The 19,190-nt window shown below is 47.2% G+C and overlaps 1 protein-coding gene across 1 annotated transcript in view; it reads left to right on the top strand.

Moving 5' to 3' along the window:
* LOC126188745 (synaptic vesicle glycoprotein 2C-like) overlaps positions 1-19,190 on the top strand; it is a 240,347-nt gene that overhangs the window by 55,850 nt on the left and 165,307 nt on the right. Inside the window, exon 4 of the mRNA XM_049930354.1 lies at positions 12,196-12,358. Within this exon, the coding sequence (XP_049786311.1) occupies positions 12,196-12,358 (163 nt within the window). The remainder of the gene's footprint in view (positions 1-12,195; positions 12,359-19,190) is intronic.

Genomic DNA, 19,190 nt, shown 5'->3' with positions numbered 1-19,190 from the left:
CCTCTGAAGTTCCATTTGCATTACGACTAGGACACAGAGAATCCTAAATAACAGTAATAGGTCACCCAGTGAAGAGTCGACGTATTGTCTCAAGTTCTTGCAGTTTGCTGTTAATGCAGTTCCCGATGGTTTCACACTAACGGGTTCTTTTGGCTGTCGGAATGCTCATATTGGAATTATGAAAGTGTAATTGCTAGAACGCTCAACTACCTTAATAACACCTCATTCTGGATTGAATACGACTCGGAAAGCGACGTTAATTTGACGTTTCCATCCATCTACTGACGTATTACTGAATGAAGTCTGAAGCGTACGCACAGTTGTGTTGCCTGCCGCATGATTTCTGTGAAGTGTTGTGGCAGCTGGCAGTCATTGCTGAATACAGACATGTGCAAATATCCTCACTGCTTTAGGGGAACTCGTCTTTGTTTAATTTTTCCATACCGTAATTAGCACAATAACATAAGGCTTATTCTGCTGAAGAACTTGATGCCCACAAGTCCTTAAATAAGAATTCCCTAGCGAGAGTATTGCATGAAAGGAAACAGACTATTGGACAAAAGAATGGACAGCTCCCTGTTTTTGCGTTTCCGATAGCGCCTACGATAAGAATCTGGTGTCATACTATGCTTCAAAATCCTAAACTATTTATTTTTTTACTTCATACTAAAACAAAAGTTATGATATGAGAAGAGGTAATGACTTAAATGCTTCTCAGGAACTTTAGTTTTTCGTGTTTATTTTCTCACTTCATACTAAAACAAGGGCGTTAATATGAGAAGAGGAAATGAAATATACGCTTCCAAGACATAATATTTCCTTGTGTGCTACTGCTGCATACATGAAAGCCCTGCAGTTAATTTTTGTATGTTGGATAAATTTTGATATCACCTCACATTCCTTTGTGAGAAGGTTCATATTTTCTTGGGATTCAAATAGACTGGACATTTCATCACTGGTTGATATTCTGATGACTAATGAAATGATACCCGTTGCAATTGCTCCATGGCACCTGTGAGTAGAGTCTCGCGTTGGTTACTATAAGAACACGCAGGCAGTGATATCCGCTCACTGCAGGTGATTTCTTTCTGTTTATGGCGAAGCGTCTGCTGCAGTGTCCACGCTCAGCGAACGATACTATGGAGTTAATACATCTTACTTAACGTAATACGCAGGACGTGGGCTGGGTAAAAATTCAGTTTGTAACTTCTCATCGCATTAAAATACTTTACAGTCATATTTGATGCAATAGTTATTGTTGGTTGTCTCTCTAATGTTAGTAGTATTGATTCAGATTGTGCGTGAACACGAAAACACACACACAACACACACATACACACACACACACACACACACACACACACACACACACACACACACACACACACACACACGCGCGCGCGCGTGCACAAACAGTAATTGATTCCAATGAGGGTGACAACTACCGTGTGTTGAACAACACATGCACCAGTCAATTCCTCAGTTGGCGTCGAGTGGATGAGATTTTTCAATTACCTTGCATTGCAAGAATTGTAAGGAGGAGACTGAAAGTAAATGGACTTTTATGCTAAAGAGCTGCGACAAAGCAAAGCTTGACCCATTATCAGATAATTGTCCACATGGGTTTTGTGGACAAGTATACTTTTAGTAACCAACCCACCAACGACCATTACGTAAGATTTCTCGCAGGCGTAGGGGAATTGATTTCATTAAGTTGTCGACAGTGTAGCGTGATGGTTTACTTCCCACTATACGTTTTCTATATTCGTCCAAAGGTCGCTTGCATTTGTAGGTCCACATGGTAATGACCTTGTTACTTCTGCCCACACATTCTCTATCTGGCTGATAATCGGCGATCGTGGAACAAACGGCAACAGCTTTATTCTCTCTTGGCCCTGAAACCAATCTCGCACTGCTCTGCTATGATGGATGGGGCTCTGCTCCTGTAAATAAACTGTTATCTCGTTAGTTCATATATTTATATTTAAATAACGTGTTTGTAATAAGCACATTGGATTGAGAGTCGTAGTGGATATTCACATTAAGACTGACTGTCTGAATCCGATTCGAACGATTTGGTATCGAAACGGAAATACAGAAATCGTATAATTTGAACGACTGTATTGCAACAATGTTGCGCACATAAATTCCTATGATGGAGTAACAGGTAGCAACTGTCTAAGATAAAGTGAGAAATATGTCTAATAGCAGCAATGTAACGTAATTATAACCCATATTTATGTGATGGAAATACTGAATCGAACAATACACATCTATTTTAGTGGTTCGAAGATACACCATATCGGATTTGCTGATGACATAATGACAATAACAATAATAATAATCCCTTGTGGCGAATAGGGGAAACTTTCCCCCATATTGGTGGTACCGAGGAAATCAAATACTTGGGGTGAACCAAATACTAACACAATCCTGAACGGCTACTCAATCCGTCGAACCCAAAATCCAGACGAGTCTGAGTGAAAATCACCGCTACTCTGGCCACCGTCTGTTTGCTCAATGAGCTCGGCTGAAAATATTGGTTGCAAAGGCTTCAACACCCTATGGTCCTGTCCGGTCCTGGAATCACCCAGGCCAAACAAATGAGAAACAAGCAAACATGAACTATACAAGCAAACATGAACTATACAAGCAAAGTCAACTTTACCCCAGATGGTACACAACCCACCTTTCGACAGGCGCCAGTTGGATTTTCGGGTTCTGGGGTGTCCAGGTTAGCACAGCAGAGAATATCGAATATCTCTGGTAAATATCCTACAAGCAGCAGACATGCATTTGAAAACTAAACATCGATACATTGATCCAAACACGAAAACTAAATAATCTTACATAAGAAATCGACCGACAAAAAATTCTCATCCTTGCACTTCAAGGACCACGACTAACTGACAATGAAACTTTGCATCACGGAAACCACTGAATCTTCAAGAGCAAAATACAACAAAAGGTAGCGAAAGGCGTAGCAATCTTCGGCATTGCGTTTCTCGAACATAGATCTATCACCAACTCTGTCGAAGAAATCACACCCATCAACAATCAAATGGTTCAAATGGCTCTGAGCACTATGGAACTTAACAGTGGAGGTCATGAATCCCCTAGAACTTAGAACTACTTAAACCTAACTAACCTAAGGAAGTCACACACATCCATGCCCGAGGCAGGATTCGAACCTGCGACCGTAGCAGTCACGCGGTTCCGGACCGAAGCGCCTAGAACCGCTCGGCCACCGCGGCCTGCCCATCAACAACCGACTTATGACTATGCTTACTCAGAGCCCCAGTAAAAAATAAACACTTATCAATGCACATGCCCCCACCAACATCGAAAATAAGAAAAACACCGAAAATGTCGAAAAATTCTGGAACACACTCAAAATACTATGAGCAAAATTCACCAAGATGACGTGAAAATACTAATGGGAGGCTTCAACTCTCTATTTGGGACAGAAAAAACCTGTAGAAAAATCATTGATACAAATTCAACAAACCGAAACACTTAGACCAACGGCACATGTCTGACTGACATTTGCCAACAATTCGACCTCAAAAGTATGTCTTCCCACTTTAGGGAAAAACCAGTTCCCAGGTAACATGCTTGGCTACCAGGTGCAAGCTGCTTTCGTTCGCCTTTCGAGACTCGCTGAAAGCCAGATTTTTAATTCTTTTGTAGCAGAGCTACAAGCAGGCAGAAACAAACTCAATAAGGGAATCGTAAGACAACGCTCGAGCAAAATTCGTCTTGCTACTTTAAGTAGCCCTTAGTGTCAGAACGAAAACCTTACGGCACTGCCAAATTCATAATGCCACTTTATTTTCTGCCGATATATTTTTTGTTGTTGTGAATAGATAATTTTATCCATGAAATGACAGATTTTCATAATACTTGCGAATGATAGACGAAATGAAGTAAATACAGATATTTTCGAAGTCAAAAGTCGGTAATATCCTACTAATTCGTGTTAAAATCGGATCAATCGTCTTGTTGACACTTAATGTTTTATTAAGATAGCCTGCCGTCGTGATGTTACTGTAGTAAGCTGAATTTAATTTGTATTAGTACAGTGAATACTTTAATTGCATTTTCCATTAGTTTACAAAACGAATCAGTAATCGTCAAAGAGAAATTAATCAGGAGCAGAATTTTCTTTCACGATATCTAAAACAATCTGACAATGCTAATGTTGTTTACAAATTCTACGCCCGTAGAAACACACTGGTTCTAACGATGTCATTAAACCAGTGTAGTTTTATGAGTATTTTCGTCTAGAAATGAATTGACTTGACGGTTGATCGATCAAGGGCGGGAAAGGTAAAATTTTACGAATATATGACGAGGGGGCAAGTGCTTGAGAGAGGACTTCCCTATCAATACAAATGCCTGAGAGATGACTTTCCTATCAATCTCCTGGATAGTTTTATTTCTCAAATCAACAGAGTGCGTTATCATGCAGTAGCACAGGTGATGTAGTTTTGTTGCTCGATTTTCTTATACTGCGACCGAAAGGTATCTCAGTTGTTGGCAACAAATTCCATCTGTGTTGCACACATCCCTTGGGACAGAATTCGTAGCCCAATAAACACTTTTGGAGCTATCAGATGTAAAATATTATGTTAACACTGCTCTTTGCTCGAGTTTACATCTTTTGGTGGGGTTCAGCCTTTCATTTCTTCTTAGGAAGTTAACGATAAAGGCATCATAACACGTCGCCAATAACAGTACTGCATACGAATGCTCAATGAGCGACCTGATGACGTTCAATAATAGTCACTCCATGATTTTTGTTGTTTCGAATTAGAGCATACAGTACTCCTACGCCAGACTTCTGAACTTTGTCTGTTGAATGCAGATGTCGCATGATGGTGAAACGCTAATCTGTCACATATATCAGTTGTCGAGACTTCCTTAAAGTGGAAAATCATTCATGCCAGAACGATGTTTGTTGGAACAAGAGTACCTTATTCTGGCTTATTTTTCCCAAAAGCACTCGCTCCACACACAGTTCAAATCTTTCTAGTTGCCTCCTCTGCAGCCACCCCTCTGTTATACCAAAAGTAAACGTTGTGTTGGAGATGTGACACCTTCTTCCACTTGCGACTCAATTTTACAATGCTTAACCGTAGTTCATGATTTTCAAGTACGCAAAATGCAATGCTTAACTGGAAGATGATAACTAGAACTTCAAATTCGAAAATGACAGTTAATACATACACTGACAGCGTCGCGCCGCGTTCACATGGGCGGCGCCGGATTTCAGGCGGCGGGTGGCGTCTGGCCGGTGGCCGGTAGCCGCTGCAGCGCGAGGATACGCTCGAGCGTAAGCTGTTATGATCGCGACGCAGCCACGAGCTGTCCTGCGGATTTGTTTTTGGAATACTTGTTATTGCTGGTGGGTAGAATGTCAAGCGAATTATCTTCGATGTTCAACCAGACTCATAACTTTAGTTGAGAGCCGAAATGTAGTAAAACAAAAAAAACAAAATAAAATCCAGGTGGACGTGACGACGTGAACATGCGACTATAAATTTAGAATGCACGACGATTACCACTTTTTATTTTATACACTCCTGGAAATGGAAAAAAGAACACATTGACACCGGTGTGTCAGACCCACCATACTTGCTCCGGACACTGCGAGAGGGCTGTACAAGCAACGATCACACGCACGGCACAGCGGACACACCAGGAACCGCGGTGTTGGCCGTCGAATGGCGCTAGCTGCGCAGCATTTGTGCACCGCCGCCGTCAGTGTCAGCCAGTCTGCCGTGGCATACGGAGCTCCATCGCAGTCTTTAACACTGGTAGCATGCCGCGACAGCGTGGACGTGAACCGTATGTGCAGTTGACGGACTTTGAGCGAGGGCGTATAGTGGGCATGCGGGAGGCCGGGTGGACGTACCGCCGAATTGCTCAACACGTGGGGCGTGAGGTCTCCACAGTACATCGATGTTGTCGCCAGTGGTCGGCGGAAGGTGCACGTGCCCGTCGACCTGGGACCGGACCGCAGCGACGCACGGATGCACGCCAAGACCGTAGGATCCTACGCAGTGCCGTAGGGGACCGCACCGCCACTTCACAGCAAATTAGGGACACTGTTGCTCCTGGGGTATCGGCTAGGACCATTCGCAACCGTCTCCATGAAGCTGGGCTACGGTCCCGCACACCGTTAGGCCGTCTTCCGCTCACGCCCCAACATCGTGCAGCCCGCCTCCAGTGGTGTCGCGACAGGCGTGAATGGAGGGACGAATGGAGACGTGTCGTCTTCAGCGATGAGAGTCGCTTCTGCCTTGGTGCCAATGATGGTCGTATGCGTGTTTGGCGCCGTGCAGGTGAGCGCTACAATCAGGACTGCATACGACCGAGGCACACAGGGCCAACACCCGGCATCATGGTGTGGGGAGCGATCTCCTACACTGGCCGTACACCACTGGTGATCGCCGAGGGGACACTGAATAGTGCACGGTACATCCAAACCGTCATCGAACCCATCGTTCTACCATTCCTAGACCGGCAAGGGAACTTGCTGTTCCAACAGGACAATGCACGTCCGCATGTATCCCGTGCCACCCAACGTGCTCTAGAAGGTGTAAGTCAACTACCCTGGCCAGCAAGACCTCCGGATCTGTCCCCCATTGAGCATGTTTGGGACTGGATGAAACGTCGTCTCACGCGGTCTGCACGTCCAGCACGAACGCTGGTCCAACTGAGGCGCCAGGTGGAAATGGCATGGCAAGCCGTTCCACAGGACTACATCCAGCATCTCTACGATCGTCTCCATGGGAGAATAGCAGCCTGCATTGCTGCGAAAGGTGGATATACACTGTAATAGTGCCGACATTGTGCATGCTCTGTTGCCTGTGTCTATGTGCCTGTGGTTCTGTCAGTGTGATCATGTGATGTATCTGACCCCAGGAATGTGTCAATAAAGTTTCCCCTTCCTGGGACAATGAATTCACGGTGTTCTTATTTCAATTCCAGGAGTGTGTATATATATATTCATTAACAAATATATATATATATATATATATATATATATATATATATATATATTTGTTAATGAACCGCTGCAGGAGCAGAACGACGGGTAGGGCAGGGGTCGACACCCTAAGTCTGCCCATCCCGCCGCCACGCCCAAGCAACGTCTTCGAGATCGAGGATCGAAGGATCAGGAAGAGGATGTAGTGGGTTTGTCGATGTTGTTTTATTTATTTATTTATTTAATATTTAGAACATTTTTAATTTTTCTAAAAAAATGTCATTTTGTATTGTATTTATAGATTTATTTTTGTTTCATTACAAAGAAAGATCCTACAATTGCCGTAGCCGAGCGTCCGAGTCGTCTTCTCGTCTGTTGGGAGGGGTTCCCCCCTATTCCGTCCGTAGAGGATCAATATGCTCCAGGATTCTTCTTCATTTTCAGCGTCTCATCTCCGGAACGCCCCAGTGAGCAGGAGGATCTGCAATTAATAAACCTAAATAAATTGCGAAACGAGTTCTGTACTTCGGGTGGCGGCTGAAAGCTGCATGTGTCGTCATCAATAGGGACCAAAAGTCGAGTGTGCCTTTGGGAGCATCGCAAAACATTTAGTGAAGGGCCATGCCTTTTAGCCAGTTGACGGCGGTCGTCCTGGTTGATACACTCCGTCGGGGCGTAATATATCATCAGGGGAGATAGACTCCGGCAATCGCCGCAAGAGTAATGCCAGCATGCGCTGCGTCAGTAGCCAGCACTCGCTGGTTGCGGCACACGTCAGACGGTGTGCATCCGAGTCGACGACTGAGCATGTCGGACACAAGGGGTCGTCCGTCAGATGTATGGAATGTAGCCTCTGACGAGTAGCGAACTTCCCATTCACAACCACGTACCACAATGAACGCACCGTCGTAGGTAGAAAAGGCGTGTGTACCGCTCGCCACACCGTGTTCCAGGCAACTTCAGGATGTCTGTGGGCGACCTTATTTACAGGTTGCTGCTGTTGATAGAGGCGATAATAGTCTTTTGTGCTGGGCTTCCGTGTCGTCGGAAGTTCTAACCGTAAGTAGCTGAAGTCATTCAAGAACTCTCTGATGTGGGTGAGTGGAATGTGTCCTACAGAAACCGGGAATGCAGAGAGTGTGGTGCCACTTCCGCTATCAGGTTGCCCGTCAGAGTGGCGTGGGCAGAGGTCCATGTGCGACGCATAGTGTTGAGATAAAGCGATCGCGCACGGTTATATACATGAAATAAACCGATACCGCCAGCCCGCTCCGGCAGTGTCAGGGTGGTGTATCGGACTTTAAAAACCAGACCGGTGCTTACGAAATGTCCATATGTTGCTTGAAACCTGTCGGCCATCGTAGCGGTCAAGGGAAGGATATGCGCAAAATAGTTCAGTTTTGAGACAAGGTAGGTGTTGTCATAACGTGTTCTGAGGAGCATATCCAAGCGACGCAGTTTGTTGTCCTGCAGCAGAGCACGTGTCTGGTGTACGTAACCGCCGCCGTGCGGCGGACATTGCTATAGAATTGCACTCCTAAACACTTGAGCACGGGCACCGTGTCAAAGGGCACCGCTGTTGTGTGGGAAAGCCCCCCTCAGACATCCATGTATTTTGTCTTCTTCACGTTGATGACGCTCCCAGCGACCGCCCCGTACTGGCGTAGCCACTGTAGCGCCATATGCATTTCATCCTCTAATCTGGCCAGGAACACCACGTCATCGGCGAATGCACCACAACGGAAGGTCACGTTCCGCAAGGAGATACCAGTTAATCGCTGCCGTAGACCATGTAAAGCTTGTTCAAGCGCTGCAGAAAATAATATACCCGACTGGGGGCACCCTTGTCGCACTGACCGTCCAACATCGATGTGACCAGACTGACAACCGTTGACCATCATGCGGGAGCGCGCTCGTGGACCAGTCGAAGGACCACCTGTGCAGACTCCGGAGAGAGGCCCATGTGTTGCAAAACTGCGCGTAAGAAGCCGTGGTCGACGCGGTCGAATGCGTGGTCAAAATCTACGGCGACAAGGGCGGCTCGTATTTTGCAGGCCGCCGTCAAAGCAATTACGTCGCGGTATGCTCCTAACGCCGTATGAATGTTGCTGACACCACCTAAACATGTCTGATCGGTGTGGATGGCTTTCCCGATAGCGGTGTGGAGTCGCGCAGAGGATACGGGCGAAGATCTTGTAGTCGTTGTTGAGGAGTGTGAGTGGGTGAAAGTCCTGCCACCTACAACCACCATTCGGTTTCGGTACTGGGATAAAGACGCCTTCTGTGAATTCTGTGGGGACAGTGAAATCAGGGCGGATCAGGTCTTGAAAATTTGGAGCCACTTGTCGTCCATAAGGTCGTAATAATTGAGGTAGAATTCCAGGGGTAAACCGTCCGCTCCAGGCGACTTGTTCGGTGCTCCACGTGCGAAGGTCGATGTCAGCTCGTCGGGTGTAATGGGCAACAGCAGACTATCATCGGGTGCCACGTCCCGAGGGGCGGGAAAGTCATGCAACAGCTCGTCATAATCACGTACATTTCGCGGATCTTCCATGTACAAAGTCCCACAGTGTCTGGCGAACGTGTGCGCGATGTCCGTTTGTGTCACTGTGCGGCCGCCCTCCTCCGTGTTTACCGCCGTAATGAGCTGACGTTTGCGGTGGCGCCTCTCGCGCACAATGTGATACACTGACGCCGTTTCGTTGGGAATACAGTCTTGCACTCACGCACGGATGGGGACACCTTCTAGCTGCTCTGTCCTGATACGAAGTAGACGAGCTTTGATGCGTTGTACGGACATCTGACATTCGGGAGACGGCGGTTGCGTCGCCAGCTCACGTAACGCTGTATAGCAAAATTCCGATGTTGCCCTTTGCCAGTTCGATCTGTCACGCCCGTAGGCCATCAAGGTCTTTCGGAGTGCAGGTTTGACACATCCCAGCCACCACAGTAACGTGGAAGCACACATGGGCAGGCGCCTGATACATCGACGCCACGTGTCAGTGACTGCCCGCCGACACGCTTCCTCGCGAAGGAGGGAGACTTTCAGCGTCCACGGGCCCCTGCTGCGTCTTTTGAGTTGTCAGGGTAAGGTGACAGTGCAGATGTACGCGAGATGGTCCGTGAAGGCGGTCGGCCAGAGTTCTGCATCACGGGTTGCTGTGCGGAGGGCACGCGAGACGTATATCCGGTCCAGACGACTGGCAGAATGGCTGGTAAAGTGCGTATATCCACTCTGGGTCCCATGATGTAAGAGCCATGTGTCGTGGAGCGCGAGGTCACGTGTCAGTGCTTGTAGAGCCGGGCATGGGACGTAATGCGGTATCTGGTCCTCGGGCCACAGAACACTGTTAAAATGGCCGCCCACTATGGTCCATATTTCCTTGCAAAAGTGGGGCTACCTCCTCCAAATAGAAGACATGCCTGTCACCACGGTGCGAATTACCGGAGGGAGCATAGACGTTAATGAGGCGGACTGCGCCAAGTGTGAGTGCGATGCCTCGCCCGTTCGGCAAGTACGTCACGTCCGTCGCGTCTATGCCATCTCGGAGAAGATGGCCGTTCCTCCTGCACCATCACCTAAGGGTAGGCTGTAGGAGGTTTAGCCATATAGGTCTAAACGCAGCTCGGGACGGACCTCCTGGAGAAGGGCAATGTCCAAGTCTGCCGCTCTGATCATGTCGTGTAACATGCAGGTCTTGACAGTGGAGTGGACACCATTTACATTGACTGTTCCCACACGGTATGACTGAGACATATCAAGTGGCGGAGGCAGTGTACCGGTGCAAGCCCACAGTGATCTCACACACCACACAGCCATCCATCTGCACGCTGTGCATTACTGTGCCGTATGAGTCCCTGACTGGCAGAGCCCTCCAGGCTCAATGTCAGCCATGGGCTCTGGTGGAGACCATCGTATTCTGCGTATGGCTGTGACGCATCAACAGCGTCTGCAGCAGGATTCGAGCAGCATATGGCACCACAGTCAGACAACAAACTGTTACAAATCGGTTACTTCAAAGACAACTCCATGGTAGAAGAACCACCGCTGTTTACGAAGTCACTGGTGTCAAGTGAGAGCTCATTGGAGGTCTGAGTGGACGTCTGTTTTCTGATGAAAGCCGTTCTGCGCCGGTCGGGATGGCTGAGCGGTTCTAGGCGCTACAGTCTGGAACCGCGCGACCGCTACGGTCGCAGGTTCAAATCCTGCCTCGGGCATGGATGTGTGTGATGTCCCTAGGTTAGGTTTAAGTAGTTCTAATTTCTAGGGGACTGATGACCTCAGAAGTTAAGTCCCGTAGTTCTCAGAGCCATTTGAACTATTCGAACCCGGTTCTGCCTCGTTGCCAGTGATAGCCATGTGACGATAAGAAGGATGCTAGGTGAGTGCCTGCAACCAACCCGTTTGCGCCCTAGACACACTGGACCTACATCTGGAGTTATGGCCTGCGTTGCGACTCTCCCACGTATCCTGACTGCAAAACTGTATGTCAGTCTCGTGATTCGACCTGCTGCGTTGCCATTCGTGAACAGTATTCCAGGGGTATTTTCCAACAGGATAACGCTCGACCACATGATGCTGTCGTTACTCAACTTGTTCTACAAAGTGTCGACATGTTGCCTTGGCCTGCTGATCATCATATCTGTTTCCATTGGAGCACATATGAGACACCATCAAACGACAACTCCAGCGTCATCCACAACATGCATTAACCGCCACTGTGTTGACCAAACAAAGGCAACAGGCATGGAACTCTACCCCACAAACTGCAATCCAGCATCTGTGCAATACAATGCATGCACGTTTGCATGCTTGCATTCAACATTCTGGAGGTTACATTCTTAGTGTTGGGATTTCTTTTTTTTTATGTCAGTGTATTTACAGGACCGGTTCGAGAACATTTTTCCACAAAAGTGGATTATCATTTTGGACGGCCTTCCCGCCCCTCCCCACTCTCCCTCGTAAACTTTCAGTCGTGTCAGTTTTCACAACTGATTGTGATCCACACCGTGTACAAACCTTGTACTGGCCCGCTCCTTGCGCCACTCTCAGCTTTCTACACCAAACGGCCGATACTAATTGGGATGCGTCCGGTATAGAAACCTTACAACTGTCTGGCTTCTGGCGTCCCCTCTGCTTACCACCTCAAGCAGGGGCTGTGCGCCTTCGCTCTTAAACGGGCCCTGCATGTTTGTTGCAGGCATGATCACTAGTGCGTTCATGTGGGGCGGTCTCTCAGACACGCTGGGCCGGCAGCGCTTGCTGATGATCAGCCTCATCTTGGACGGCGTATTGGCGGTCGCCTCTGCCTTTGCCGTCCAGCTGTGGGCCATGTTCTTGCTGCGGTACTTCGTGGGTTTCATGTGAGTACCCGTCAATTACCTTACCTCTGGATGCACTCGAACTTCAAGTCAGCTATACCGAAATACTGCGAAACACGAATATCGATATTCTTTTTGCTTCTACTGATCTAATCTGCAATGAGATGCTTATTTGCTTGCGTTGTGATTGATTTGCATTGCAAAATGAAGTAACTGAGGATGTCAGTTTGAAAATTACAATTTCATAATGTGTAGCACCTGTAACTATTTGTGCACGACGTTCCGACCGAGAACACAGCAGGTTTCAGGGAACGGAGGAAACGAGTTCCACCGAATTTCAAACAAATTGTGTTTCGGACGGGCTGTGAAATGACCGCTACTGAGCTTTGGGAGCCATGGTGTATGTCAGGAGGCGTCCGACTCCCACCAGTGGGGTCATGGGTTCGTGTGATGATGATCGAGACAGAATGTAGCGGCGTAGAAAGGAGTCAGAAGTGAAATCATGCTATAGCATTATTTATTGGCCTCTAGCCCCATCTGGGGTTGTTCGCTCGCCGAGTGCGTCTTACTTGACGCCACTTTTGCGTCTTGTATGTGTATGATGAAATTATGATGACGACAACGCAACAGCCAGCGGATAAAACCTCCCAACCTACAGGGAATCGAATCTGGGCCCCTTATCTCGAGCGGTCGCCTTACCGTTACTTTCTTTACCCATCATAATTACAAAAATTTTATTATAACGACATGTTGTAAAATGTATTGCGCAATCTGAACAAGAAAAATGTCAATAATTTTTCGTCTTGACACACTAAATCTTTTTTTCATTTATCTTCTTTTTTTAATTGTGATACTATTTTATTCATTTTTAGTAAGTTAGTGGACTCACATGGATCTAACAATAGCGTACATAAGCAAATTATAAAATAAAATGCAAGCGGGTGTGACATCGTTGTATTTTATTAGCAATAATATAAAACAGAATACACCCAAACTGAGGATACCCTTCCGTTACAATATAAGAACGACAACCACTGGAAAAATGGTAAATAATGGCTAACTGTTCAGAAAGCTCCACATTGGGGACTCGAGTACAGCTTCTCAGAATACCGTCTTGTTCAGTTGTCCATTTCGAGATTCAAATTAATATCCTTAAGAACCAAATTTTCTTGCCCTGTACTACCCAGCTACAAGAGGGACTCTTGAACACACTGTCTGAGTAATTAGCAAAAGTCTGATGACATCTGGAAATCTACTGCAGTTGATCGTGCCGCTCGTGTAAGAATGTCCAAATGTCAAGCACATCTTTGAGACGATCTTTGGACCTTTGGCCCAATCAATCGCATGTTTCTTTGATGGGAGAAAGTAGGTCTTAACCGGGCGAAGGAGCATTCCTGGATCGATGGAGTTGGGCGGCACTCGGAGATAGAAAGCAAGCATCTTCTGAATTACAAGTCACATATCCGCGGAATGTCCCCATTCCAGTCAATGTTCATCCACGTCTGTTGTACGACACCGCGTGCTCATTAGGGAGCTAGCGAGAGCAATGATGTGTGGTATAAGTCTTGTTGGAAACTTTTCCTTAACTACGAGGTACCAGGTGGCGCGGATATCCGTCGTGAAATATCTTTGATAGATAATTCAACACCTCAGGCCGTGCCACTTCTGGGTGGCGTCTTTCAAACGGATTCCGAGGATGGTTCATCATCAGCTGGCCATACGTATCACGCTCAGTAGGTACCCTGGTACAGGGGAGATTCGAGTGCTCTTAAATATAGTCGAAGAAGAATGTTTTGATGTGATAGAGCGCAGGAAGAAGTGAGCGCAGGAAGATGTGAGCGAATGCAACATGGGACAGGAAAGATGGAGGCGCCTATTCATCAACAAGGAGACCAATGAAACAGTGTCGACGGTGGGTCCTGCATCTTGAATGATGTGAAAGGTGGCCGCATGCACTCGAACTTTGATAAGCGAGGGGTACATCGTATTGTATCTTGAAGAGAAGTCTATTACTAACAAATTCGCCTGGATACGCTGTGCCATTATTGGAGTCATCGGTAGGATTAGCGCCAATCTCCTCGCCCAGAGCCCTCTGCCGATTTCCATGGCACATGACTTGACCATCTTGTTGTTGCCTGCTTCATACCAGTACTGCTCGATCCATCTTTGTACCATCGACATCTCCTCCTCAGAACGGTCGAAAATTCTAGATCATCCGCATAGTTGTGATTTTGGAATTTGTGTCCTCACTTTATCAAATGCGCTATCAAACTCCAGGGAGACCAGGGCATTGCGCAACCTACAGCCGGTGCAAGGATGATCACATCTCGACAGTCAGTAATGGTTGCCTGGATATTACTGTATCCTCCCCCCCTCGCCGGCCGGAGTGGCCGAGCGGTTCTAGGCGCTACAGTCTGGAGCCGCGCGACCCCTACGGTCGCAGGTTCGAATCCTGCCTCGGGCATGGATGTGTGTGATGTCCGTAGGTTAGTTAGGTTTAAGTGCTTCTAAGTTCTAGGGGACTGATGACCACAGAAGTCAAGTCCCATAGTGCTCAGAGCCATTAGAATTTGAACCCCCCCTCCCCCCTCCTGAAAGATGTCTATTCATATGAAATAAATTGGTGCATTACTTGCTTAAAACGCATCGCCAAAATTCCGGCCGACTACGGCATCTCAGCCCGGAAGTGTTAAGTGATGACAACACCTGCCGTGAAAGCCTTCATTCTATGATAGGTACTGATTGTCTCTCGTCATACCGTCTTGACATTGCTGGTTGCGAAAAGTCCTGTGAGTGGCCAGGCCCATGGATCTGACTGGGATCCATCTGGAGTGCGGCTGCATATGTAGGAGGTAATGATGTTACAGTAGTGGAAGGCCTAAGATCATTTGGTTGGAGCTGGGCGACACATAGCTGCAGACACTCTGAGCAACATGGCTCTCTTTTCCGCAGCCCGAGCTGGTCTTTGGCTGGCCATCGTATATAATGATCGCTCTGCATCCCCCGATGTAGAGTTAGGACGGAACACGCTTACTGAGCTCAAAGCGCACCTGTCACTACGTTCAATACAGGGTAGGTGGTGAATTGTGGGCACTTGTCCGCGACGTGGCTGTGATTCATTTCATAGGACCTGAGTGCAGCCACCACATCGTCCACCAGCGTTCCTTAGTCCGAGATCTGCATGATCCGCAGTCACTGGACCAGCGTTGCCGTCCGAATCTTGGAACTTGAGCCCGTTGCTCATCTAAAATCACGTCGCATGCATTATCAGTTGCTAATTGAGCGTAAACCACGGTGCTCACAAGTGAGAGGTGCAATCCAATAAAATTCGTACAAGGGATTTTCGCATCGTCTCGAAGAAACTGCTATACATCCAGCGTGCACATTCATTGGAGACGCTGAATTTCAGCGTCGATTTCCGATAAGAATGGCCATCTAATTCGAAAGACACTTACTCGCACGGGAGCCGTTGTAGCACGTACACATGTCGAAAGCGCATGCTGTGGTGAGGATGCAAACAGCCCCTCCCACACCACTTGGCCAACAAAGGGAGACTGCCATTGAGCTACGGAGGTAGGCTTAGCGAATGATCTGTGGCATACGCACACAGCCGAGAGGCGAGCTGCTCACTCGGTAAATGCCAACACGGCATTGCTGACATGACGAGGACCCGACGGACCAGATCACACGACGTAGCAGAAAGGTGAGCGGCAGCCAGCAACATCCATGAGGGAGACAAACCCTGGACCTCCGGCTGGAGAACAGCGATGGGCAGCTTGCAGACCCCAGCGGTACAGAGCCGGACGGTCGCCCGTTCGTGCCTTGGACCATGAGCCGACCGCAGTTTGCTCGTCGGTGTAGTATTGGCTCCTGAGTCGTGGCGCTTGATTCGGTATATCGCTAGCGAGCGGCTTCGCGATCCTCGCTGCAGACTTGGTTTGCTGGTGGTATGAAGAGAGCCCGAGATAGGTCGCGAGTGGTATGTCGGCAATGAGTGAGGCCGCAGGATATAAATGGGGTGCCGCACTGTGAGAAGGAGAGGTAGTTAGGAACGTGGGGTGGAGGCGGCGAGTGGCGGCTGCAGAGCCAAGGAGAGGGACTGTGCCCTGATCGGTGGGGTTGCTACCTTCGTGTTGGCGTGTGTGGTGTTTGGACGCCGAAATCACTGCTGGGAGGAGCGACAACCTTCATGTGCTAATTTCGTTCCAGGACTTCTGGACCACACATGTGGCCAATTCCGGTGTCTGTATCTGGTGAGACATTTCGTCTATAAGTGTATGTTCACAAGTAAAGAACAACATCCTGCACTACTTTGAAGCTCCATTGGAGCTTGTGGGCAGGAATCCTACCATTTGTTGAGGCATAACAAGCCGGTCAGTGTTCTTAAGCAGTATACAATATGTGACGGTCGAAATATTATATAGTCATGTCTGTGTCGCTGTGCCCTCGTAAGCCTTATATTCTACCCAGAGTTTGGTGACCATTTATTGATGTCGTGGGAACAATACTAATTGTTTCACTTCTGGCTTAAATTCGAAGGCCTTGCTCATGTGTACAGACACTGTTTGTGCGGACCAATGGACAAACGTCACTCTCACTTCCCTTAAGAGGAATGGTTTGTTGTCCATTTCTAATTGTTTTTCCTTGCTGATTTAGAATTTTAGTCTGATTTAGTTCAGTCCATCCGTGGACCTGTCTTATCTCCCCAGTTAACGGGTTAGAGCTTAGGGCAGGTTTCCGTTGCCTTGTCGGCCACAGGTCTGAGGCTTCTCTCATAACAACCGACCGGCGTGACGGCGGTAGAAAAGGCCGAGCCATCCCCTTTCGGTCTGCTGACTGTTCGAAGACGGAGCTGAACAACACTAATAACTTACAAAAAAAAATGGTTCAAATGGCTCTGAGCACTATGGGACTTAACATCTATGGTCATCAGTCTCCTAGAACTTAGAACTACTTAAACGTAACTAACCTAAGGACATCACACAACACCCAGTCATCACGAGGCAGAGAAAATAACTTACATTTTTAACAATAATAACATACATTTGAAACACATCTGGCTTTATTCTGATGACTGTTAACATTCAAGTTCGGAGCCTACTTCGTACTGGCCTGTTAATATTTAAGTAACGATTTGTTGAGCGTCGTGGTCCGTTTTGATCTTAAAATAACTAGTAACGAATTTCTATCAGTTAAAGACTTAGTGAGTGCCGTGGCGCATGTTTCTTAATTACAACTGTTAATTGAAAGTGATTAACAGAGTTTGGTAACTCCCAGGCAAGCATTTTTCTAAAATAGCGAATATTATTCAAATTCTTTTGAAACGATAAATTGTTATTGATGGATAGTTTAGTAAGCGCTAGGCGCATGTTTTCTTAAATCTTAAATTTATTGAAATTCTTATGGATATCAGCCTTTCTGAGTGTTGTGATTGAAATTCTTATGGATATCTGCATTTCTGAGTATTGTGACGTTTTGTTTCTTAACTAAATTTTTTTTACTGTGTAATCAGCATTTAAAATGGTTCAAGTGGCTCTAAGCACGGTGGGACTTAACATCTGAGGCCATCAGTCCCCTAGACCTAGAACTACTTAAATATAACTAACCTAAGGACAGCACACGCATCCATGCCCGAGGCAGGATTCGAACCTGCGACCGTAGCAGCCGCGAAGTTCAGGACTGAAGCGCCTAGAACCGCTCGGCCACAGTGGCCGGCAGGCAGCATTTAATTCGAGTATTTCATATCGGAAGAAATTTGCTTAATTGTGTTCATGCACTCACCGGTTAAGCTTGTACAAATACTCAGTATTTTGACGCCCTTTTTTTTATTAACCAAATTGTTTACTGTGTAATCAGCACTTCATTCTAGTATTTCATACAAGAAGGAATTTGCTTAATTGTGTCAATGCTCTCACTGGTTAAGCTTGTACGAACAAATTGTCATCATGCAAGCTGTGCTTGTTGCTGCTGTTGCTCGGCTAACTCTCCCACTCCACATCCTTGTGTGATGACCACTGTGACCTATACCTACGATCGTCAGTTCGGCTCCGTCGTACGTTTGATGTCGTGTGGAACACCATTGCCCTGTTGTACCGATTATGATCACATCAGTAGAACACACTGTAATTAGCAGTGGCGAGTGACAGAAGGCGGGAATCATAACATAACCCTTGCCAGATATCCTTCGCTGGCCCAGTGTTTAGCTACAGCTGTCTCACGCTAACCAAACGGAAGTTGCACGTCTTCCGTGTTCCTTGTCAGTGGATCCACTGGCTCGTACGGAAGTTTCCCAGATGGGGTGATCAGGGACCTGGGAGTTGCGTTGCGTTACTGAAAGAGAATAGCATAGAAATGTCTCAGCAGTGATGGTTGCTGCATCAGTTAGTACTGTCTGCAGCTGTTGATGGCGGCTAACGCTCTTATTACGGCACAGGGCTGTTCCTGTGGCCCGTGCTATTACAATTGGCTGGTGCAGGTATTGCGGGAGAGTCGGGAGGGGGAACAGCATGTGCTTCATCCGGGCGCAATGCTCACGCTACACCGGTGCTATTTTTTTTTTTTTTTTTTTTTTTTTTTTTGAGTCATCAGCCTTCTGACCAGTCCAATGCGACCAACCATGAATACTTATCCTCTGCCAGCCGTTTCATCTCAGAGTAGTGCTTGCCGCAACTACATGCTGGGACAATTCCAATGTCTTTCTCTATAGCTTTTACCCTCCACTGCTCCCTCTTGTACCGTGGAAGCTATACCCAGCACATATCCTATCATCCTATCCCTTCGTCTCTTCAGTATTTTCCAGATATTCCCCCCCCACCGCCCCCCCTCCCAATTATGCGGAGAACCTCCTAATTCCTTATCTTACCAGTTCACCTAA

This window comes from Schistocerca cancellata, chromosome 5 (assembly GCF_023864275.1).
Source record: "Schistocerca cancellata isolate TAMUIC-IGC-003103 chromosome 5, iqSchCanc2.1, whole genome shotgun sequence".
Lineage (NCBI taxonomy): Eukaryota > Metazoa > Arthropoda > Insecta > Orthoptera > Acrididae > Schistocerca > Schistocerca cancellata.
The sequence above is the reverse complement of the archived record's forward strand: the minus strand, read 5'-3'. Positions and strand labels throughout refer to the sequence as shown.